Source organism: Chiloscyllium plagiosum, unplaced genomic scaffold (genome assembly GCF_037043375.1).
Source record: "Chiloscyllium plagiosum isolate Xiang-an unplaced genomic scaffold, Cpla_swu_hap1 HiC_scaffold_12, whole genome shotgun sequence".
In the NCBI taxonomy this organism is placed as follows: domain Eukaryota; kingdom Metazoa; phylum Chordata; class Chondrichthyes; order Orectolobiformes; family Hemiscylliidae; genus Chiloscyllium; species Chiloscyllium plagiosum.
This window is the reverse complement of record NW_028270150.1, coordinates 102,852,415-102,880,115: the sequence shown is the minus strand read 5'-3', so window position 1 is coordinate 102,880,115 and position 27,701 is coordinate 102,852,415. Positions and strand designations below refer to the sequence as shown.

Here is a 27,701-nt window from a genome sequence, read left to right as displayed (position 1 = left end):
CCCACGCAGGTCAGTAATAAACAGTGCAATAAGTACTACCCACTCAGGTCAGTAATAAACAGGACAATTACTGCTACCCACGCACGTCAGTAATAAACAGTACAATAACTGCAAACCACTCAGATCAGAAATAAACCGTACAATAACTGCTAACCACACAGATCAGTAATAAACAGTACAATAACTGCTACCCACTCCGATTAACAATTAACTGCTACCCACTCAGATCAGTAATGAACACTACAGTAACTGCTACCCACACACGTCAGTAATAACCAGCACAGCAACTGCTACCCATGCAGGTCTGTCATAAACAGTACAATATCTGCTACCCACTCAGGTCAGTAATAAACAATACAACAACTGCTACCCACTCAGATCAGTAATAAACAGTACAATAACTGCTACCCACTCAGATCAGTAATAAACAGTACAATAACTGCTACCCACTCCGATTAACAATAAACTGCTACCCACTCAGATCAGTAATAAACACTACAGTAACTGCTACCATGCACGTCAGTAATAAACAGCACAGCAACTGCTACCCACGCAGGTCAGTCATAAACAGTGCAATAACTGCTACTCACTCAGATCAGTAATAAACAGTACAATAACTGCTACCCACTCAGATCAGTAATAAACAGTACAATAACTGCTACCCACTCAGATCAGTAATAACCGGTACAATAACTGCTACCCACGCAGGTCAGTCATAAACAGTACAATAACTGCTATCCACTCAGATCAGTAATAAACAGTACAATAACTGCTACCCACTCAGATCAGTAATAAACAGTACAATAACTGCTACCCACACAGGTCAGCAATTACAGTACAATACCTGCTACCCACTCAGGTCAGTAATAAACAATACAATAACTGCAACCCACTCAACTCAGTAATAAACAGTACAATAACTGCTACCCACTCAGATCAGTAATAAACAGTAAAATGACTGCTACCCACACAGGTCAGTAAGAAACAGTACAATAACTGCGACCCACTCAGATCAGTAATAAACAGTTCAATAACTGCTACCCACGCAGGTCAGTAATAAACAGTGCAATAAATACTACCTACTCAGATCATTAATAAACAGTAATTAACTGCTACACACGCAGGTCAGTAATAAACTGCTACCCATGAATGACAGTAATAAACAGTGCAATGACTGCTAACCACGGACGACAGTAATAAACAGTGCAATAACTGGTAACCACGCACGTCAGTAATGAACAGTACAATAACTGCTACCCGCACAGGTCAGTAATAAACAGTAAAATAACTGCTAACCACTCAGATCAGTAAGAAACAATACAATAACTGCCAACCAGAGAGGTCAGTAATAAACAGCACAATAACTGCTAACCACACAGTTCAGTAATAAACAGTACAATCACTGCTACCCACTCAGGTCAGTATTAAACAGTAGAATAACTGCTACTCACTCAGATCAGTAATAAACAGTTCAATAACTGCTACCCACGCATGTCAGTAATAAACAGTACAATAACTGCGACCAATCAGATCAGTAATAAACAGTACAATAACTGCTCCCCACACAGGTCAGTAATAAACAGTACAATAACTGCGACCCACTCAGATCAGTAATAAACAGTTCAATAACTGCTACCCACGCAGGTCAGTAAAAAACAGTGCAATAAATACTACCCAATCAGATCACTAATAAACAGTACAATGACTGCTAACCACACAGGTCAGGAATAAACAGTACAATCACTGCTCCCCACACAGGTCTGTAATAAACAGTACAATAACTGCGACCCACTCAGATCAGTAATAAACAGTTCAATAACTGCTACCCACGCAGGTCAGTAATAAACAGTGCAATATATACTACCCACTCAGATCATTAATAAACAGTGCAATAACTGCTACCCACGCAGGTCAGTAATAAACTGCTGCCCACGATCGACAGTAATAAACAGTGCAATAACTGCTACCCACGCACCTCAGTAATAAACAGTACAATAACTGCTACCCGCACAGGTCAGTAATAAACAGTACAATAACTGCTGCCCAGACAGGTCAGTAAAAAACAAGACAATAACTGCTACCCACACAGGTCAGTAAAAAACAGTAAAATAACTGCTAATCACTCAGATCAGTAATAAACAGTTCAATAACTGCTACCCACGCAGGTCAGTAATAAACAGTACAATAACTGCTACCCAATCAGATCAGTAATAAACAGTACAATGACTGCTAACCACACAGGTCAGGAATAAACAGTACAATCACTGCTACCCACTCAGGTTAGTAATGAACAGTACATAACTTCTGCACAGACAGGTCAGTATTAAACAATACAATAACTGCTACCCACACAGTTCAGTAATAAATAGGAAAATATCTGCTACCCACTCAGATCCGTAAAAAACAGTACAATAACTGCTACACAGACAGGTCAGTAATAAACAGTTCAATAAATGCTACACAATCAGATCAGTAATAAACAATACAATAACTGCTACCCACGCAGGTCAGTAATAAACAGTACAAAAACTGCTACCCACTCAGGTCAGTAATAAACAGTACATTAACTGCGACCCAATCAGAAGAGTAATAAACAGTACAATGACTGCTACCCACACAGGTCAGTAATAAACAGTACAATAATTGCGACCCACTCAGATCAGTAATAAACAGTACAATAACTGCAACATACACAGGTTAGTAATAAGCAGTACAATAACTGGGACCCACTCAGGTCTGTAATAAACAGTACAATAACTGCTAACCACACAGATCAGTAATAAACTGTAAATTAACTGCTACCCACGCAAGTCAGTAATAAATAGTGCAATAACTGCTACCCACGCACGTCAGTAATAAACAGTACAATAACTGCTACCCACTCATATCAGTAATAAGCAGGATAGTGCAATAGTGCAACAACAGTAATAGTGCAATAACTGCTACCCACGCACGTCAGTAATAAACAGTACAATAACTGCTACCCACACAGGTCTGTAACAAACAATACAATAACTGCTACCCACGCAATTCAGTAATAAATAGTGCAATAACTGCTACCCACGCATTTCAGTAATAAAAAGTACAATAACTGCAACCCACACAGGTCAGTAATAAACAATACAATAATTGCGACCAAATCAGGTCAGTTATAAATAGTACAATAACTGCTACCCACTCATATCAGAAATAAACAGTACAATAACTGCAACATACACAGGTTAGTAATAAACAGTACAATAACTGGGACCCACTCAGGTCTGTAATAAACAGTACAATAACTGCTAACCACACAGATCAGTAATAAACTGTAATTTAACTGCAACCCACTCAGATCAGTAATAAATAGTGCAATAACTGCTACCCACGCACGTCAGTAATAAACAGTACAATAACTGGGACCCACACAGGTCAGTAATAAACAGTACAATAACTGCTACCCACTCATATCAGTAATAAGCAGGACAATTACTGCAACCCACACAGGTCAGTAATAAACAATACAATAATTGCGACCCAATCAGGTCAGTTATAAATAGTACAATAACTGCTACCCACACAGGTCAGTAATAAACAATACAATAATTGCGACCCAATCAGGTCAGTTATAAATAGTACAATAACTGCTACCCACTCAGATCAGTAAAAAACAGTACAATAACAGCTACCCACATAGATCAGTAATAAACAGTACAATAACTGCTACCCACACAGGTCAGGAATAAACAGTCCAATAACTGCGGCCCAATCAGATCAGTAATAAACATTACAATAACTGCTTCCCACACAGGTCAGTAAGAAACAGTACAATAACTGCTACCCACACAGGTCAGTAAGGAACAGTACAAAAAAATGCTACCCACACAGGTCTGTAATAAACAGTACAATAACTGCTACCCACGCAGGTCAGTAATAAACTGCTACCCACTCAGGTCAGTAATAAACAGTACAATATCTGCCACCCATACAGGTCAGTAATAAACAGTACAATAACTGCTACCCACGCAGGTCAGTTATAAACAGTACATTAACTGCGACCCAATCACAACAGTAATAAACAGTACAATGACTGCTACCCACACAGGTCAGTAAGAAACAGTACAATAACTGCGACCCACTCAGATCAGTAATAAACAGTTCAATAACTGCTACCCACGCAGGTCAGTAATAAACAGTGCAATAAATACTACCCACTCAGATCATTAATAAACAGTAATTAACTGCTACACACGCAGGTCAGTAATAAACTGCTACCCACGAACGACAGTAATAAACAGTGCAATGACTGCTAACCACGGACGACAGTAATAAACAGTGCAATAACTGGTACCCACGCACGTCAGTAATAAACAGTACAATAACTGCTACCCGCACAGGTCAGTAATAAACAGTAAAATAACTGCTAACCAGTCAGATCAGTAATAAACAATACAATAACTGCCAACCAGAGAGGTCAGTAATAAACAGCACAATAACTGCTAACCACACAGTTCAGTAATAAACAGTACAATCACTGCTACCCACTCAGGTCAGTAATAAACAGTAGAATAACTGCTACTCACTCAGATCAGTAATAAACAGTTCAATAACTGCTACCCACGCATGTCAGTAATAAACAGTACAATAACTTCTACCCACGCAGGTCAGTAATAAACTGCTACCCAGTCAGGTCAGGAACAAACAACAGTAATAAACAGTATATTAACTGCGACCAATCAGATCAGTAATAAACAGTACAATAACTGCTACCCACACAGGTCAGTAATAAACAGTACAATAACTACGACCCACTCAGATCAGTAATAAACAGTTCAATAACTGCTACCCACGCAGGTCAGTAATAAACAGTGCAATAAATACTACCCACTCAGATCATTAATAAACAGTACAATAACTGCTACCCACGCAGGTCAGTAAGAAACTGCTGCCCACGATCGACAGTAATAAACAGTGCAATGACTGCTAACCACGAACAACAGTAATAAACAGTGCAATAACTGCTACCCACGCACCTCAGTAATAAACAGTACAATAACTGCTACCCGCACAGGTCAGTAATAACCAGTACAATAACTGCTGCCCAGACAGGTCCGTAAAAAACAAGACAATAACTGCTACCCACACAGGTCAGTAAAAAACAGTACAATAACTGCTAATCACTCAGATCAGTAATAAACAGTTCAATAACTGCTACCCACGCAGGTCAGTAAAAAAAACAGTGCAATAAATACTACCCAATCAGATCAGTAATAAACAGTACAATAACTGCTACCCACACAGGTCAGTAATAAACAGTACAATAACTGCGACCCACTCAGATCAGTAATAAACAGTTCAATAACTGCTACCCACGCAGGTCAGTAATAAACAGTGCAATAAATACTACCCACTCAGATCAGTAATAAACAGTACAATAACTGCTACCCACACAGGTCAGTAATAAAGAGTACAACAACTGCGACCCACTCAGATCAGTAATAAACAGTACAATAACTGCAACATACACAGGTTAGTAATAAGCAGTACAATAACTGGGACCCACTCAGGTCTGTAATAAACAGTACAATAACTGCTAACCACACAGATCAGTAATAAACTGTAAGTTAACTGCTACCCACGCAAGTCAGTAACAAATAGTGCAATAACTGCTACCCACGCACGTCAGTAATAAACAGTACAATAACTGCTACCCACTCATATCAGTAATAAGCAGGACAATAACTGCAACCCACACAGGTCAGTAATAAACAATACAATAATTGCGACTCAATCAGGTCAGTTATAAACAGTACAATAACTGCTACCCACACAGGTCAGTAATAAACAGTGCAATAACTGCTACCCACTCAGATCAATAAAAAACAGTACAATAACAGCTACCCACACAGGTCAGTCATAAACAGTACAATACCTGCTACCCACATAGATCAGTCATAAACAGTACAATACCTGCTACCCACACAGGTCAGGAATAAACAGTCCAATAACTGCGACCCAATCAGATCAGTAATAAACAGTACAATAACTGCTTCCCACACAGGTCCGTAAGAAACAGTACAGTAACAGCTACCCACACAGGTCAGTAATAAACAGTGCAATAACTGCTACCCACTCAGATCAGTAAAAAACAGTACAATAACAGCTACCCACATAGATCAGTAATACACAGTACAATAACTGCTACCCACACAGGTCAGGAATAAACAGTCCAATAACTGCGACCCACTCAGATCAGTAATAAACAGCACAATAACTGCTACCCACGCATGTCAGTAATAAACTGCTACCCAGTCAGGTCAGTAACAAACAATACAGTAACTGCTACCCACGAACAACACTAATAAACAGTGCAATAACTGGTAACCACGAACGACAGTAATAAACAGCGCAATAACTGCTACCCACAAATGTCAGTAATAAACAGTACAATAACTGCAATCCACACAGGTCAGTCATAAACAGTACAATAACTGCTGCCCAGACAGGTCAGTAATAAACTGTACAATAACTGCTACGCACAATGATCAGCAATAAACAGTACAATAACTGCTACCCACTCAGGTCAGTAATAAACAGTACAATAACTGCGACCCACTCAGATCAGTAATAAACAGTACAATAACTGCAACATACACAGGTTAGTAATAAGCAGCACAATAACTGTGACCCACTCAGGTCTGTAATAAACATTACAATAACTGCTAACCACACAGATCAGTAATAAACTGTAAGTTAATTGCTACCCACGCACGTCAGTAATAAACAGTGCAATAACTGCTACCCACTCAGATCAGTAAAAAACAGTACAATAACAGCTACCCACATAGATCAGTAATAAACAGTACAATAACTGCTACTCACACAGGTCAGGAATAAACAGTCCAATAACTACGACCCAATCAGATCAGTAATAAACAGTACAATAACTGCTTCCCACACAGGTCAGTAAGAAACAGTACAGTAACAGCTACCCACACAGGTCAGTAATAAACAGTACAATAAATGCTACCCACACAGGTCTGTAATAAACAGTACAATAACTGCTACCCACGCAGGTCAGTAATAAACTGCTATCCACTCAGGTCAGTAATAAACAGTACAATATCTGCCACCCATACAGGTCAGTAATAAACAGTACAGTAACTGCGACCCACGCAGTTCAGTAATAAACAGTACAATAACAGCTACCCACTCAGATCAGTAATAAACAGTACACTAACTGCTGGCCACACAGGTCAGGAATAAACAGTCCAATAACTGCGACCCAATCAGATCAGTAATAAAAAGTACAATAACTGCTACCCACACAGGTCAGTAAGAAACAGTACAATAACTGCTACCCACACAGGTCAGTATTAATCTGGACAGTAACTGCTACCCACGCAGGTCAGTAATAAACAGTACAATAACTGCTACCCATTCAGATCAGTAATAAACACTACAGTAACTGCTACCCATGCACGTCACTAATAAACAGGACAATAACTGCTACCGACACAGGTCAGTAATAAACTGCCTCCCAGACAGGTCAGCAATAAACAGTACAATAACTGCTACCCTCCAGGATCAGTAATAAACAGTACAATAGCTCCTACCCACTCAGATGTGTAATAAACAGTACAATAACTGCTAACCACACAGGTCAGTAATAAACAGTACAATAACTGTTACCGACTCAGATCTGGAATAAACAGCACATTAACTGCTACCCACACAGGTCAGTAATACACAGAACAATAACTGCTACCCACACAGGTCAGAAATACACTGCTATCCAGACAGGTCAGTAATAAACAGTACAATAACTGTGACCCACGCAGATCAGTAATAAACAGTACAATAACTGCTACCCACTCAGATCATTAATAAACAGTACAACAACTGTTACCCACTGAGATCAGTAAAAAAACAGTACAATAACTGCTACCCACATAGGTCAGTAATAAACAGTACAATAACTGCGACCCACTCAGATCAGTAATAAACAGTACAATAACTGCAACATACACAGGTTAGTAATAAGCAGTACAATAACTGGGACCCACTCAGGTCTGTAAGAAACAGTACAATAACTGCTAACCACACAGATCAGTAATAAACTGTAAGTTAACTGCTACCCACGCAAGTCAGTAATAAATAGTGCAATAACTGCTACCCACACAGGTCAGTAATAAACAGTACAATAACTGCTACCCACGCACGTCAGTAATAAACAGTACAATAACTGCTAACCGCACAGGTCAGTAATAAACAGTACAATAACTGCTACCCACTCATATCAGTAATAAGCAGGACAATAACTGCAACCCACACCGGTCAGTAATAAACAATACAATAAATGCGACCCAATCAGGTCAGTTATAAACAGTATAATAGCTGCTACCCACACAGGTCAGTAATAAACAGTGCAATAACTGCTACCCACATAGATCAGTAATAAACAGTACAATAACTGCTGCCCACACAGGTCAGGAATAAACAGTCCAATAACTGCGACCCAATCAGATCAGTAATTAACAGTACAATAACTGCTTCCCACACAGGTCAGTAAGAAACAGTACAATAAATGCTACCCACACAGGTCTGTGATAAACAGTACAATAACTGCTACCCACGCAGGTCAGTAATAAACTGCTACCCACTCAGGTCAGTAATAAACAGTATAATATCTGCCACCCATACAGGTCAGTAATAAACAGTACAGTAACTGCTACCCACGCAGTTCAGTAATAAACAGTACAATAACAGCTACCCACTCAGATCAGCAATAAACAGTACACTAACTGCGACCCACACAGATCAAGAATAAACAGTCCAATAACTGCGACCCAATCAGATCAGTAATAAACAGTACAATAACTGCTACCCACACAGATCAGTAACAAAAAAGTACAGTAACAGCTACCCACACAGGTCAGTAATGATCAGCACAGTAACTGCTCCCCACTCAGATCAGTAATAAACAGTACAATAACTGCTACCCATTCAGATCAGTAATAAACACTACAGTAACTGCTACTCATGCACGTCACTAATAAACAGTACAATAACTGCTTCCGAAACAGGTCAGTAATAAACTGCTTCCCAGACAGGTCAGCAATAAACAGTACAATAACTGCTACCCTCCAGGATCAGTAATAAACAGTGCAATAGCTCCTACCCACTCAGATGTGTATTAAACAGTACAATAATTGCTACCCACACAGGTCAGTAATAAACAGTACAATAACTGCTACCCACTCAGATCTATAATAAACAGCACATTAACTGCTACCCACACAGGTCAGTAATAAACAGTACAATAACTGCTACCCACACAGGTCAGTAATAAACAGTACAATAACTGTTACCCACTCAGATCTGTAATAAACAGCACATTAACTGCTACCCACACAGTTCATTAATAAACAGAACAATAACTGCTACCCGCACAGGTCAGAAATACACTGCTATCCAGACAGGTCAGTAATAAACAGTACAATAACTGCGACCCATGCAGATCAGTAATAAACAGTACAATAACTGCTACCCACTCAGATCAGTAATAAACAGTACAATAATTGTTACCCACTGAGATCAGTAAAAAACAGTACAATAACTGCTACCCACACAGGTCAGTAATAAACAGTACAATAACTGCTACCCACGCAGGTCAGTAATAAACAGTACAATAACTGCTACCCCCCACTCAGATCAGTAATGAACAGGACAATAACTGCTACCCACACAGGTCAGTAATAAACAGTACAATAACTGCTACCCACACAGGTCAGTGATAAACAGTACAATAACTGCTACCCCCCACTCAGATCAGTAATGAACAGGACAATAACTGCTACCCACACAGGTCAGAAATAAACAGTACAATAACTGCTACCCATTCAGATCAGTAATAAACAGTGCAATAACTGCTACCCACGCAGGTCAGTAATAAACAGTACATTAACTGTGACCCACACAGATCAGTAATAAACAGCACAATAACTGCTACCCACGCAGGTCAGTAATAAAGAGTACAATAACTGCGACCCACTCAGACCAGTAATAAACAGTTCAATAACTGCTACCCATGCAGGTCAGTAATAAACTTTGCAATAAATGCTACCCACTCAGATCAGTAAAAAAGAGCACAATAACTGCTACCCACGCATGTCAGTAATAAACAGTACAATAACTTCTACCCAAGCAGGTCAGTAATAAACTGCTACCCAGTCAGGTCAGTAACAAACAATACAGTAACTGCTAACCACGGACGACAGTAATAAACACCGCAATAACTGCTACCCACGAATGTCAGTAATAAACAGTACAATAACTGCAATCCACACAGGTCAGTAATAAACAGTACAATAACTGCTGCCCAGACAGGTCAGTAATAAACAGCACAATAACTGCTACCCACAATGGTTAGTAATAAACAGTACAGTAACTGCTACCCAATCAGATCAGTAATAAACAGTACAATGAATGCTACCCCCCAAGGTCAGTAGTAAACAGTACAATAACTGCGACCCACTCAGATCAGTAATAAACAGTACTATAACTGCAACATACACAGGTAAGTAATAAGCAGTACAATAATTGGGACCCACTCAGGTCAGTAATAAACAGTACAATAACTGCTAACCACACAGATCAGTAATAAACTGTAAGTTATGTGCTACCCATGCAAGTCAGTAATAAACAATACAATAATTGCGACCCAATCAGGTCAGTTATAAATAGTACAATAACTGCTACCCACACAGGTCAGTAATAAACAGTGCAATAACTGCTACCCACTCCGATCAGTAATAAAGAGTACAATAACTGCTAGCCAAACAGGTCAGTAAAAATCAGTACAATAACAGCTACCCACATAGATCAGTAATAAACAGTACAATAACTGCTACCCACACAGGTCAGTAATAAACAGTCCAATAACTGCGACCCAATCAGATCAGTAATAAGCAGTACAATACCTGCGACCCACGCAGATCAGTAATAAACAGTACAATAATTGCCCGCCACTCAGATCAGTAATAAATAGTACAATAATTGTTACCCACTGAGATCAGTAATAAACAGTACAATAACTGCTACCCACTCAGGTCAGTAATAAACAGTACAATAAATGCTACCCACTAAGATCAGTAATAAACAGTACAATAACTGCTACCCAGGCAGGTCAGTAATAAAGAGTACAATAACTGAGACCCAGTCAGATCAGTAATAAACAGTGCAATAACTGCTACCCACACAGGTCAGTAATAAACTGCTACCCACTCAGGTCAGTAATAAACAATACAATAACTGCTACCCATTCAGATCAGTAATAAACAGTACAATAACTGCGACCCACTCAGATCAGTAATAAACAGTACAATAACGCTACCCAATCAGATTAGTAAAAAACAGTGCAATAACTGGTACCCATGCACGTCAGGAATAAACAGTACAATACCTGCTTCCCAGACAGGTCAGTAATAAACAGTACAAAAACTGCTACTCATTCAGATCAGTAATAAACACTACAGTAACTGCTACCCATGCACGTCACTAATAAACAGTACAATAACTGCGACCCACACAGGTCAGTAATAAACTACTACCCAGACAGGTCAGTAATAAACAGTACAATAGCTGCTACCCTCCAGGATCAGTAATAAACAGTACAATAACTGCTACCCACACAGGTCAGGAATAAACAGTCCAATAACTGCGACCCAATCAGATCAGTAATAAACAGTACAATAACTGCTTCCCACACAGGTCAATAAGAAACAGTACAGTAACAGCTACCCACACAGTCAGTAAGGAACAGTACAATAAATGCTACCAACACAGGTCTGCACTAAACAGTACAATAACTGCTACCCACACAGGTCAGTAATAAACCGCTACCCACTCAGGTCAGTAATAAACAATACAATAACTGCTACCCATTCAGATCAGTAATAAACAGTACAATAACTGCGACCCACTCAGATCAGTAATAAACAGTACAATAACGCTACCCAATCAGATTAGTAAAAAACAGTGCAATAACTGGTACCCATGCACGTCAGGAATAAACAGTACAATACCTGCTTCCCAGACAGGTCAGTAATAAACAGTACAAAAACTGCTACTCATTCAGATCAGTAATAAACACTACAGTAACTGCTACCCATGCACGTCACTAATAAACAGTACAATAACTGCGACCCACACAGGTCAGTAATAAACTACCACCCAGACAGGTCAGTAATAAACAGTACAATAACTGCTACCCTCCAGGATCAGTAATAAACAGTACAATAGCTGCAACCCACACAGGTCAGTAATAAACAATACAATAACTGCGACCCAAACAGATCAGTAATAAACAATACAATAACTGTTACCCGCACAGGTCAGTAATAAACAGTGCAATAACTGCTACCCACTCAGATCAGTAATAAACAGTACCATAACTGCTACCCACTCAAATCAGTAATAAACAGTACAATAACTGCTGCCCTCACAGGTCAGTATTAACAGTACAATAATTGCGAGCCAATCAGATCAGTAATAAACAGTACAATAACTGCTACCCACACAGGTCAGTAATAAACAGTACAATAACTGCTACCCACGCAGGTCAGTAATAAACAGTACAATAACTGCTACCCCCCACTCAGATCAGTAATGAACAGGACAATAACTGCTACCCACACAGGTCAGTAATAAACAGTACAATAACTGCTACCCACACAGGTCAGTGATAAACAGTACAATAACTGCTACCCCCCACTCAGATCAGTAATGAACAGGACAATAACTGCTACCCACACAGGTCAGAAATAAACAGTACAATAACTGCTACCCATTCAGATCAGTAATAAACAGTGCAATAACTGCTACCCACGCAGGTCAGTAATAAACAGTACATTAACTGTGACCCACACAGATCAGTAATAAACAGCACAATAACTGCTACCCACGCAGGTCAGTAATACAGAGTACAATAACTGCGACCCACTCAGACCAGTAATAAACAGTTCAATAACTGCTACCCATGCAGGTCAGTAATAAACTTTGCAATAAATGCTACCCACTCAGATCAGTAAAAAAGAGCACAATAACTGCTACCCACGCATGTCAGTAATAAACAGTACAATAACTTCTACCCAAGCAGGTCAGTAATAAACTGCTACCCAGTCAGGTCAGTAACAAACAATACAGTAACTGCTAACCACGGACGACAGTAATAAACACCGCAATAACTGCTACCCACGAATGTCAGTAATAAACAGTACAATAACTGCAATCCACACAGGTCAGTAATAAACAGTACAATAACTGCTGCCCAGACAGGTCAGTAATAAACAGCACAATAACTGCTACCCACAATGGTTAGTAATAAACAGTACAGTAACTGCTACCCACTCAGGTCAGTAATAAACAGTACAATAACTGCTAACCACACAGATCAGTAATAAACTGTAAGTTAAGTGCTACCCATGCAAGTCAGTAATAAACAATACAATAATTGCGACCCAATCAGGTCAGTTATAAATAGTACAATAACTGCTACCCACACAGGTCAGTAATAAACAGTGCAATAACTGCTACCCACTCCGATCAGTAATAAAGAGTACAATAACTGCTAGCCAAACAGGTCAGTAAAAAACAGTACAATAACAGCTACCCACATAGATCAGTAATAAACAGTACAATAACTGCTACCCACACAGGTCAGTAATAAACAGTCCAATAACTGCGACCCAATCAGATCAGTAATAAGCAGTACAATACCTGCGACCCACGCAGATCAGTAATAAACAGTACAATAATTGCTCGCCACTCAGATCAGTAATAAATAGTACAATAATTGTTACCCACTGAGATCAGTAATAAACAGTACAATAACTGCTACCCACTCAGGTCAGTAATAAACAGTACAATAAATGCTACCCACTAAGATCAGTAATAAACAGTACAATAACTGCTACCCACGCAGGTCAGTAATAAAGAGTACAATAACTGAGACCCAGTCAGATCAGTAATAAACAATGCAATAACTGCTACCCACGCAGGTCAGTAATAAACAGTACAATAACTGCTACCCAATCAGATCAGTAATAAACAGTACAATAACTGCTTCCCACACAGGTCAATAAGAAACAGTACAGTAACAGCTACCCACACAGGTCAGTAAGGAACAGTACAATAAATGCTACCAACACAGGTCTGCATTAAACAGTACAATAACTGCTACCCACACAGGTCAGTAATAAACTGCTACCCACTCAGGTCAGTAATAAACAATACAATAACTGCTACCCATTCAGATCAGTAATAAACAGTACAATAACGCTACCCAATCAGATTAGTAAAAAACAGTGCAATAACTGGTACCCATGCACGTCAGGAATAAACAGTACAATACCTGCTTCCCAGACAGGTCAGTAATAAACAGTACAAAAACTGCTACTCATTCAGATCAGTAATAAACACTACAGTAACTGCTACCCATGCACGTCACTAATAAACAGTACAATAACTGCGACCCACACAGGTCAGTAATAAACTACTACCCAGACAGGTCAGTAATAAACAGTACAATAGCTGCTACCCTCCAGGATCAGTAATAAACAGTACAATAACTGCTACCCACACAGGTCAGGAATAAACAGTCCAATAACTGCGACCCAATCAGATCAGTAATAAACAGTACAATAACTGCTTCCCACACAGGTCAATAAGAAACAGTACAGTAACAGCTACCCACACAGGTCAGTAAGGAACAGTACAATAAATGCTACCAACACAGGTCTGCACTAAACAGTACAATAACTGCTACCCACACAGGTCAGTAATAAACCGCTACCCACTCAGGTCAGTAATAAACAATACAATAACTGCTACCCATTCAGATCAGTAATAAACAGTACAATAACTGCGACCCACTCAGATCAGTAATAAACAGTACAATAACGCTACCCAATCAGATTAGTAAAAAACAGTGCAATAACTGGTACCCATGCACGTCAGGAATAAACAGTACAATACCTGCTTCCCAGACAGGTCAGTAATAAACAGTACAAAAACTGCTACTCATTCAGATCAGTAATAAACACTACAGTAACTGCTACCCATGCACGTCACTAATAAACAGTACAATAACTGCGACCCACACAGGTCAGTAATAAACTACTACCCAGACAGGTCAGTAATAAACAGTACAATAACTGCTACCCTCCAGGATCAGTAATAAACAGTACATTATCTGCTACCCACACCAATGAGCAATAAACTGCTACCCAGACAGATCAGTAATAAACACTACAGTAACAGCTACCCACGCACGTCAGTAATAAACAGCACAATAACTGCTACCCACACAGGTCAGGAATAAACAGTACAATAACTGCTACCCACTCAGGTCAGTAATAAACAGTACATTATCTGCTACCCACTCAGATCAGTAATAGAGAGTACAATAACTGCTACCCACTCCGATTAGCTATAAACTGCTACCAACTCAGATCAGTAATAAACACTACAGTAACTGCTACCCACGCACGTCAGTTATAAACAGCACAGCAACTGCTACCCACGAGGTCAGTAATAAGCAGTACAATACCTGCGACCCACGCAGATCAGTAATAAACAGTACAATAATTGCTCGCCAATCAGATCTGTAATAAATAGTACAATAATTGTTACCCACTGAGATCAGTAATAAACAGTACAATAACTGCTACCCACTCAGGTCAGTAATAAACAGTACAATAAATGCTACCCACTAAGATCAGTAATAAACAGTACAATAACTGCTACCCACGCAGGTCAGTAATAAAGAGTACAATAACTGAGACCCAGTCAGATCAGTAATAAACAGTGCAATAACTGCTACCCACGCAGGTCAGTAATAAACAGTACAATAACTGCTACCCAATCAGATCAGTAATAAACAATACAATAACTGCTACCCACGCAGGTCAGTAATACACAGTGCAATAAATGCTACCCACTCAGATCAGTAAAAAAGAGTACAATAACTTCTACCCATGCAGATCAGTAATAAACTGCTCCCCAGTCAGGTCAGTAACAAACAATACTGTAACTGCTACCCACGAACGACAGTAATAAACAGTGCAATAACTGGTAACCACGAACGAAAGTAATAAACAGTGCAAAACTGCAACCCACGAATGTCAGTAATTAACAGTACAATAACTGCTACCCACACAGGTCAGTAATAAACAGTAAAATAACTGCTACCCACTCAGATCAGTAATAAACCGTATAATAACTGCTACCCAGGCAGGTCAGTAATAAACAGTACAATAACTGCTACCCAATCAGTTCAGTAATAAACAGTACAATGACTGCTACCCACACAGGTGAGTAATAAAAAGTACAATAACTGCTACCCACTCAGATCAGTAATAAACAGTTCAATAACTGCTACCCACGCAGGTCAGTAATTAACAATACAGTAACTGCCACCCACTCAGATCAGTAATAAACAGTACAATAACTGCAACCTACACAGGTCAGTAATAAACAGTACAATAACTGCGAATCACTCAGATCAGTATAAAACAGTACAATAACTGCTACCCACTCAGGTCAGTAATAAACAGTACAATAAATGCTACCCACACAGGTCTGTTATAAAAGTACAATAACTGCTACCCACGCAGGTCAGTAATAAAGTGTTACCCACTCAAGTCAGTAATAAACAATTCAATAACTGCTACCCACGAACAACAGTAATAAACAGTACAAACCTGCTACCCACACAGGTCAGTAATAAACAGTACATTATCTGCTACACACTCAGATCAGTAATAAACAGTACAATAACTGCTACCCACTCTGATTAACAATAAACTGCTACTCACTAAGATGAGTAATAAACAGCACAGCAACTGCTACCCACGCATGTCAGTACTAAACAGCACAGTATCTGCTACCCACGCACGTCAGTCATAACCAGTACAATAACTGCTACCCACTCCGATCAGTAATAAACAGTACAATAACTGCTAGCCAAACAGGTCAGTAATAAACAGTACAATAACTGCTACCCACTCAGATCAGTAATAAATAGTACAATAACTGCTACCCACGCAGGTCAGTAATAAACAGTACATTAACTGCGACCCAATCAGAGCAGTAATAAACAGAACAATAACTGCTACCCACGCAGGTCAGTAATAAACAATACAATAACTGCGACCCACTCAGATCAGTAATAAACAGTACGATAACTGCTACCCACGAATGTCAGTAATAAACTGCTACCCACGAAGGTCAGTAATACACATTACAATAACTGCCAACCACGAACGACAGTAATAAACAGTGCTATGACTGCTAAACACGAACAACAGTAATAGACAGTGAAATAACTGCTACCCACGAAGGTCTGTAATAAACAGTACAATAACTGCTACCCACGCAGGTCAGTAATAAACAGTGCTAGAACTTCTAAACACGCAGATCAGTAACAAACTGCTAACCACAAAGATCAGTAATAAACAGTACTATAACTGCTACCCACGCAGGTCAGTAATAAACTGCTAACCACGCAGGTCAGGAATATACAGTACTATAAATGCTACTCAAACAGGTCAGTGACAAACTGCTACCCAGACAGGGCAGTTAGAAACAGTACAATAACTGCTACCCACGCAGGTCAGTAATAAACAGTACAATATCTGCTACCCACACAGGTCAGAAATAAACAGGACAATAACTGCTACCCACGCAGGTCACTAATAAACTGTAATGAACTGATTCCCCCCACTCAGGTCAGTAATAAACAGTACAATAACTGCTACCCACGCAGGTCTGTTATAAACAGTACAATAACTGCTACCCACACAGGTCAGTAATAAACAGTACAATAACTGTTACCCACGCAGGTCAGTAATAAACAGTACAAAAACTGCTACCCATGCAGGTTAGTCATAAGCAGTACAATAACTGCTACCTACTGAGGTCAGTAATAAACAGTGCAATAACTGCTGTCCACGCAGGTCAGTAATAAACAGTACAATAACTGCTGCCCACACAGGTCAGTAGTATATAAGGACAATAACTGCTGCACACTCAGGTCAGTAATAACTAGTACAATAACTGCTACCCACTCAGGTCAGTAATAAACAGTCAAATAACTGCTACCCATGCAGGTCAGCAATAAACAGTAGTATAACTTCTAACCACGCAGGTCAGTAATAAACTGCTAACCACAAAGATCAGTAATAAACAGTACTATAACTGCTACCCACGCAGGTCAGTTATAAACTGCTTACCACGCAGGTCAGTAATATACTGTACTATAACTGCTACTCACGCAGGTCAGTAACAAACGGCTACCCACACAGGTCAGTAAAAAAACTGTAATAAACTGCTACCCATGCAGGTCATTAATAAACAGTACAATAACTGCTACCCACGCAGGTCAGTAATAAACTGCTACCCCCACTCAGGTCAGTAATAAACAGTACAATATCTGCTATCCACACAGGTCAGAAATAAACAGGACAATGACTGCGACCCACGCAGGTCAGTAATAAGCTGTAATGAACTGATAGCCCCCACTCAGGTCAGTAATAAACAGTACAATAACTGCTACCCACGCAGGTCTGTAATAAACAGTACAATAACTGCTACCCACACAGGTCAGTAATAAACAGTATAATAACTGCTACCCACGCAGGTCAGAAATAAACAGTACAAAAACTGCTACCCATGCAGGTCAGTAATACACAGTACAATAAGTGCTACCCACGCAGGTCAGTAATAAACAGTACAATAACTGCTACCCACTCAGATCAGTAATAAACAGTACATTAACTGCTACCCACTCAGATCAGCAATAAACAGTACAATAACTGCTACCCACACAGGTCAGTAATAAACAGTACAATAACTGCTACCCACTAAGGTCAGTAGTATACAGTACAATAACTGCTACCCACACAAGTCAGTAATAAACTGGTACCCACTCAGGTTAGTAACAAACAGTACAATAACTGCTACCCACGCAGGTCAGTAATAAACTGCTACCCACTCAGGTTAGTAATAAACAGTACTATAACTGCTACCCACACAGGTCAGTAATAAACAGGACAATAACTACTACCCACGCAGATCAGTAATAACCTGCTACCCAGTCAGGTTAGTAATAAACAGTTTAGTAAGTGCTACCCACTCAGGTCAGTAATAAACAGTGCAATAACTGCTACCCACGCAGGTCAGTAATAAACAGTACAATATCTGCTACCCACACAGGTCAGTAATAAATAGGACAATAACTGCTACCCACACAGGTCCGAAATAAACTTCTACCCACTCAGGTTAGTAATAAACAGTTCAGTAACTGCTACCCAATCAGGTCAGTACTAAACAATACAATAACTGCTACCCACACGGGTCAGTAATAAACTGTAATAATCTGCTACCCACTCAGATCACTAATAAACAGTACAATAACTGCTGCCCACGCAGATCAGTAATAAACAGTACAATAACTGCTGCCCACAAAGGTCAGTAATAAACAGTACTATAACTGCTACCCACACAGGTCAATAGTATACAGGACAATAACTGCTACCCACTCAGGTCAGTAATAACCAGTACAATAACTGCTACCCACTCGGTCAGTAATAACAGTACAATAACTGCTACCCACGCAGGTCAGTAATAAACTGCTACCCCCCACTCAGGTCAGTAATAAACAGTACAACATCTGCTACCCACACAGGTCAGAAATAAAGAGGACAATAACTGCTGCCCACAAAGGTCAGTAATAAACAGTACTATAACTGCTACCCACACAGGTCAATAGTACACAGGACAATAACTGCTACCCACTCAGGTCAGTAATAACCAGTACAATAACTGCTACCCACTCAGGTCAGTATTATACAGTACTATAACAGCTACCCACGCAGGTCAGCAATAAACTGCTACCCCCCACTCAGGTCAGTAATAAACAGTACAATATCTGCTACCCACACAGGTCAGAAATAAAGAGGACAATAACTGCTACCCACGCAGATCAGTAATAAACAGTACAATAACTACTACCCACACAGGTCAGTAATAAACAGTACAATAACTGCTACCCACTCAGGTCAGTAATAAACAATACAATAACTGCTACCCATGCAGGTCAGTAATAAACAGTACAATAACTGCTACCCACGCAGGTCAGTAATAAACAGTACAATAACTGCTACCACTCAGATCAGTAATAAACAGTACAATAACTGCTACCCACACAGGTCAGTAGTTTACAGTACAATAACTGCTACCCACGCAGGTCAGTAATAAACTGCTACCCACTCAGGTTAGTAATAAACAGTACTATAACTGCTACCCACACAAGTCAGTATTAAACAGGACAATAACTACTACCCACACAGATCAGTAATAAACTGCTTCCCACTCAGGTTAGTAATAAACAGATCAGTAACTGCTACCCACTCAGGTCAGTAATTAAAAGTGCAATAACTGCTACCCATGCAGGTCAATAATAAACAGGACAATAACTGCTACCCACGCAGGTCAGTAATAAACATCACAATATCTGCTACCCACACTCAGGTCAGTAATAAACAGTACAATAACTGCTACCCACGCAGGTCAGTAATAAACTGTTATAAACTGCTACCCCCCACTCAGGTCAGTAATAAACAGTACAATAACTGCTACCCACACAGGTCAGTAATAAACAGTACAATAACTGCTACCCACGCAGGTCAGTAATAAACAGTACAATAACTGCTACCCACGCAGGTCAGTAATAAACAGTACAATAACTGCTACCCACGCAGGTCAGTAAGAAACAGTACAATAACTGCTACCCACGTAGGTCAGTAATAAACAGTACAATAACTGCTACCCATTCAGATCTGTAATAAACAGTACAATAACTGCTACCCACGCAGGTCAGTAATAAACAGTACAATAACTGCTACCCATGCAGGTCAGTAATAAACAGTACAATAACTGCTACCCACACAGGTCAGTAATAAACAGTACAATAACTGCTTCCCACGCAAGTCAGTAGTATACAGTACAATAACTGCTACCCATGCAGGTCAGTAATAAACAGTACTATAACTGCTACTCACGCAGGTCAGTAACAAACTGCTACCCAGACAAGTTAGTTAGAAACAGAACAATAACTGCTACCCACACAGGTCAGTAATAAACAGTACAATAATTGCTACCCACACAGCTCAGTAATAAACTGCTACCCACTCAGGTTAGTAATAATCAGTACAATAACTGCTACGCACTCAGGTCAGTAAAAACTGCTACCCACTCAGGTTAGTAATAAACATTACAATAACTGCTACCCACTCAGGTCAGTAATAATCTGTAATAAACTGCTACCCAGACAGGTCAGTAATAAACAGTACAATAACTGCAACCCACACAGGTCAGCAATAACTATAATAAACTGCTAACCACACAGGTCAGTAATAAACTGTACAATAACTGCTACCCTCACTGGTTTGTATGGACTATAATAAACAGCTGATCGCACAGTCAGAAATAAACCATAATAATCCGCTGACCACACAGGTCAGTAATAAGCTGTAATAAAGTGCTATCCGCATTGGAGAAAGTGAGGACTGCAGATGCTTGTGATCAGAGCTGAAAATGTGTTGCTGGAAAATCGCAGCAGGCCAGGCAGCATCCAAGGAACAGGAGAATCGACATTTCGGGCATGAGCCCTTCTTCAGGAAGCCTTCTTCGGCTCATGCCCGAAACGTCGATTCTCCTGCACCTTGGATGCTGCCTGACCTGCTGCGCTTTTCCAGCAACACATTTTCCGCTGCTATCCGCATTGTACAGTAACGTCTACTCACACAGGTCAGTAATAAACTGCAACACAACTGCTACTCACACAGGTCAATAATAACCTGTAATAAACTGCTACTCAGACAGGTCAGTAAAAAGCTGTTGAGCACACGATCAGTAACAAAGGGCGATGTGAAAGTGAGGACAGCAGAATGCTGGAGATTAGAGTCAAGAGTGTGATGCTGGAAAAGCACAGCAGGTCAGGCAGCATCCAAGAAGCAGGAGGATCGATGTTTCAGCCAAAAGCCCTTCATCAGGAATGAGGCTTGTGAGGTGGGGGTGTGTATGTGGAAGGGGGGGTGGGGGATGGGGTGTGGATGCGGTGAGATAAATGGGAGGGGTAGGGGGGAAGGTCGCTGAGGTTGGGATAGGTGAATGGAGGTGGAGGTAATGGTGATAAGTCGGAGAGGAGAGTGGAGCCGATAGATGGGAAGGAAGATGGACAGGTGGAACAGGTCATGAGGATGGTGCTGACCTGGAAGGTTGTAAGTGGGATAAGGTGGAGGGAGGGGAAATGAGGAAACCGGTGAAATCCACATTGATGCTGTGTGGTTGGAGGGTCCCGAGGTAGAAGATGAGGTATTCTTCCTCCAGGCGTCAGGTGGTGAGGGGGTGGCGATGGAGGAGACCCAGGACCTGCATGTCCTTGGCGGAATCGGTGGAGTTGGTTGGTGCGGGTGTCCCGGAGATGTTCTCTGAAGCGCTCTGCAAGTAGGCATCCTATCTCCCTGATGTAGAGGAGACCTCATCGAAAGCAACGGATACAGTAAATGACATGGGTGGAAGTGCAGGTAAAACTTTGATAGATGTGGAAGGCTCCTTTAGGGCCTTGGATAGAGGTGAGGGAGGAGGTGTGGGCACAGGTTTTACAGTTCCTGCGGTGGCAGGGAAAGGTGCCAGGACGGGAGGGTGGTTTATTGGTGGGGGAGGGGAGGACCTGACAAGGGAATCACAGAAGGAATGGTCTCTCCGGAACGCTGATAGGGGTGGGGAGGGAAATATATCCTTGGTAGTGGGGTCCATTTGGAGGTGGTGGAAGTGGCAGAGGATGATGCATTATATGTGGATGTTGGTGGGGTGGAGGTGAGGGGTCGGTTCTTGTTGCAGTTGGAGGTGTGGGGATTGAGGACAGAGGTGTGGGAAGTGGAAGAGATGCTCTGGAGGGCATCATCAACCACGTGGGATGGGAAATTGCAGTCTTTGAAGAAGGAGGCCATCTGAGATGTTTTATGGTGGACTTGGTCCTCCTGGAAGCAGATGTGGTGGAGACGGAGGAATTGGGAATAAGGGATAGCCTTTTTACAGGAGGCAGGGTGTGAGGAGGTGTCGTCCAGGTCGCTGTGGGAGTTGGTGGGTTTGTAGGAGATGTCAGTGTCACTATTGATGGAGATGGAGAGGTCCAGAAAGGGAAAGCGAGGTGTCCGAGTGGTCAAAGTGCACTTAAAGTTGGGGTGGAACGTGTTGGTGAAGTTAATGAACTATTTAACCTCCTTGTGTGAGCAGATTGCGTGAGCCATTAACCCCAGATTGGATTAACAGCTCATTTTAAGGATTAAACCTGTTGAAATCTGTCCATGGTTTCACTCCAATCCCCTTCATTCTCACCAATGCCCATCAATTCTACAAACTTTGAATATTGAAGTTATTTTCTATTTCTGCATTTTTCATCATAGCTTTTACAGGCAGTGCCCTTAACATGTCAGTCCTCAACTCTGGATCTTCCTCACTGAATCTCTCCACCTCTCCCTCATTTAAGGTTCTCCACTAAATATATTACTTTTGGCTAAGTTTTTTGGTCGTCTGCTCTGATGTCCCCTTCAGATCACTTGTAATTTTAGAACATAGAACATAGAACAGTACAGCACAGAATAGGACCTCAGCCCACGATGTTGTGCCGGCCACTGATCCTCATGTATGCACCCTCAAATTTCTGTGACCATATGCATGTCCAGGAGTCTCTTAAATGTCCCCACTGACCTTGCTTCCACAACTGCTGCTGGCAACGCATTCCATGCTCTCACAACTCTCTGTGTAAAGAACCCGTCTCTGACATCCCCTCTATACTTTCCTCCAACCAGCTTAAAATTATGACCTCTCGTGTTAGTCATTTCTGCCCTGGGAAATAGTCTCTGGCTATCGACTCTATTATGTCTCTCATTATCTTGTATACCTCAATTAGGTCCCCTCTCCTCCTCCTTTTCTCCAATGAAAAAAGTCTGAGCTCAGTCAACCTCTCTTCATAAGATAAGCCCTCCAGTCCAGACAGCATCCTGGTAAACCTCCTCTGAACCCTCTCCAAAGCATCCACATCTTTCCTATAATTGGGCGACCAGAACTGGACGCAGTATTCCAAGTGCGGTCTAACCAAAGTTTTATAGAACTCCAACAAAATCTCACGACTCTTAAACTCAATCCCACTGTTAATGAAAGCCAAAACACCATATGCTTTCTTAACAACCCTGTCCACTTGGGTGGCCATTTTAAGGGATCTATGTATCTGCACACCAAGATCCCTCTGTTCCTCCACACTGCCAAGATTCCTATCCTTAATCCTGTACTCAGCTTTCAAATTCGACCTTCCAAAATGCATCACCTCGCATTTATCCAGGTTGAACTCCATCTGCCACCTCTCAGCCCATCTCTGCATCCTGTCAATATCCCGCTGCAGCCTATAACAGCCCTCTATACTGTCAACGACACCTCCAACCTTTGTGTCGTCTGCAAACTTGCTGACCCATCCTTCAATCCCCTTATCCAAGTCAATAATAAAAATTACAAACAGTAGAGACCCAAGGACAGAGCCCTGTGGAACACCACTCACCACAGACTTCCAGGCAGAATATTTTCCTTCTACTACTACTCGCTGTCTTCTGTTGGCCAGCCTATTCTCTACCCAAACAGCTAAGTTCCCCTGTATCCATTCCTCCTGACCTTCTGAATGAGCCTACCATGGGGAACCTTATCAAATGCCTTGCTGAAGTCCATATACACCACATCTACAGCTCGACCCTCATCAACTTTTCTAGTCACATCCTCAAAGAACTCGATAAGGTTTGTGAGGCATGACCTGCCCCTCACAAAGCCATGTTGACTGCTTTGCCTCCATGAAACGCATAAGGTCAAATCATTATATTAAAAGCAAGCATATATTGGCATTGGTGGGAGTCCAGAAATGTTCATTGTACTGATACCAGACATGGAGGGTCCTCTGTTATGAGAGTTTAGACCTATACTCATGGGAGCTTACAAGAATGGGAGGCAACCTTTAGATTAGATTACTTACTGTGTGGAAACAGGCCCTTCGGCCCAACAAGTCCACACCGACCCTCCAAAGAGCAACCCACCCAGACCCATTCCCCTACATTTACCCCTTCACCTAACACTATAGGCAATTTAGCATGGCCAATTCACCTAACCTGCACATCTTTGGACTGTGGGAAGAAACCCATGCAGCCACGGGGAGAATGTGCCAACTGCACACAGACAGTTGCCCAAGGCAGGAATTGAACCTGGGTCTCTGGTGCTGTCAGGCAGCAGTGCTAACCACTGAGCCACTGTGCCGCCCGTATAAGTCTCTTTAGGAAAATTACAGGGCAGATGCGGAAAAGTTGTTTCCCCTTGTGGGAGGGATCTTGGTTTGCAGGTACATAGGTCCAGAGAATATAATCTCAGAACATTGAAAATAGAGAGGAGGAGAAATGTCTTCTCTCAGAGAGTATCAAACCTGTGGAATTCTTTACCACAGAGGCTTGTTGAAGCTGGGTCATTATGTCTACTCAAGACTGAGATGGAAACAGTGAAAGAGAATCAAGGTACCAAGGAGTAACATGGAGTTCAGGAGTCTCTTTCATTTCATTGCTTATCAGTAACTTGCTGCACGTTTAACAGTTGAATGAATAACACCAGACATTTGCACAACGCTGAGGCACTGACCAGTTGACAGGTATCTCTTGCTAACCTCCCCAGGTGAATTTAATGTCAGGGAAGACGAGCACACAGAACAGCGGCTTGAGGTCAACGCAGTCATTGCTCACCCGCATTTCCAGCGCAGAAATTACGACAACGATATTGCGGTCCTGCAATTGAAGAAACCTATGCAGTTCAACCAGAACATTGTGCCGATCTGCCTGCCCCAGAAAGACTTTGCAAACAAGGTGCTGATGAACTCACCGAATGCCTTGGTCAGTGGTTGGGGCCACGTCGTTTACCATGGGATGTCAGCTGACAAGCTCCAGCGCATCATGGTGCCATACATTGATCGGACAGAATGCGTGGAGTCGAGCAGGCACCAGGTGTCTCCGAACATGTTCTGCGCTGGCTACAAGAACAAGAGCAAAGATGCTTGCCAAGGGGACAGTGGTGGGCCCCACGTCACAGAACACAAGAACACCTGGTTCTTGACTGGCATTGTCAGCTGGGGAGAAGGATGCGCCCAGCAGGGGAAATATGGCATCTATACAAAGGTGTCGAGATACCTCAGTTGGCTCAAACTGATTATTAGACATGTTTCTACTAATCAAAACAGGGAGGACACCCTAGAGCTTAGTGATAGTGCCCCTACCCATAAGCCAGAAGCTCTGCGCTCAGGTTTGCCCCCACAAGAACATGCCAGTGCTCCCAACCACTAACCCATCATTGCTGAAATAATGATCACGCTTTAATGGATCCTGCAGAACCAAATTCAGGTTGCACCAATTCCACAAAATCTCAGTTGTCCTCAGACTAGCTTATCCACCTTGGACCGAAATCTTAGCAGTCATCATCGTGAATATTGTTCGAAAGTAACAACAATCTCTGATGGTCAGTCGCCTGCGGTGCAATCAGAGGGTTGCTATCCGGGATATCTTTTTCATCTCCATGGAGTGGCTGCTGCAGTCTTCTCATTTTGGCTGAAATGACAAAACCTTTGGATCTTGACACACTGTTCTCACCTCATAGAAACAACATTTTAACTATCATGCCTTGCTAGATGGGGAGAGGTGGGGCAACTTGAGTTTTTATAATGTACAAAGTACTAATTTCTTACTAACCAGCTTGCTAACCCTGAAGTATTAATTTTATAAGTGTGGATTCTCATTCCCACCATTCTGTGATAATCGTACCATGATTTTTAAAGTCATAAAACATAATTTTTGTTTCACGTTTGTACATGCATAATCCCAATTCTTATTTCATTCTCTGGCTGGCAATTAAAAAGTGAACGACAATCTGAATGTGTTATTTCCTGCTTTGCAGTCTGTGAGAATTCTTTGATCTAATTGGCTGCTCAACCACTTGACAACATCAACACTATGAATCTTCGAAAGATAACAGCAACTTGTTAGTAGGAGCACACTCGCTATAAAAGCACTGCGAGCAGCTTTCTCCAGAGAGAGCAGTGAGTTCTGCTAAATAGCCTTTGAGTTTACAAAAAAGTTTGAACTTACTCACAGAATGTCACAACTGTCTCCGAACCGTCACATGTAATGCCTAAGTTATCATTTCAATGGTCTGTGAAAAATGGGGTCCTGGTTGGGTCTATGGACCTGCTTTCACTGGGGTTTAGAGGATTGAGAGGAGATCTCATTGAAATGTACACTATTCTAGCTGGACAGACTGAATGTGGGATGATAGTTGCCCTGGTTGGGGTTGGGGGTGGGATGGAGTCCAGCACACAGGATCTCACTCACACGACATAGGCTACATCATTTTGAGCTGACGGGCAGATAAATTTTAACTCAAAGGGTGGTGGTTATGTGGATTTCTCTCCCACAGGAGACTGTGGAGTCCAAGTCACGGAATATATTTGAGATAGAAATAGGTGAATTTCTGGACACTGGCGACATTAGGAGCATTGGGTGAGAGTGGGAGAGTGGCAGTGACAG

At 41.3% G+C, this 27,701-nt stretch overlaps 1 protein-coding gene across 2 annotated transcripts in view; it reads left to right on the top strand.

Annotated features, from left to right (window-relative positions):
• Positions 1 to 27,044, top strand: part of LOC122554899 (coagulation factor X-like) — a 152,447-nt gene extending 125,403 nt beyond the window's left edge. For both annotated transcript variants that reach the window (XM_087993130.1, XM_087993129.1), the window contains one exon: positions 25,804 to 27,044. In XM_087993130.1, coding sequence (XP_087849256.1) covers positions 25,804 to 26,465 — 662 coding nt within the window. In that variant the 3' untranslated portion in view covers positions 26,466 to 27,044. The remainder of the gene's footprint in view (positions 1 to 25,803) is intronic.
• The last annotated feature ends 657 nt before the right edge of the window (positions 27,045 to 27,701 follow it).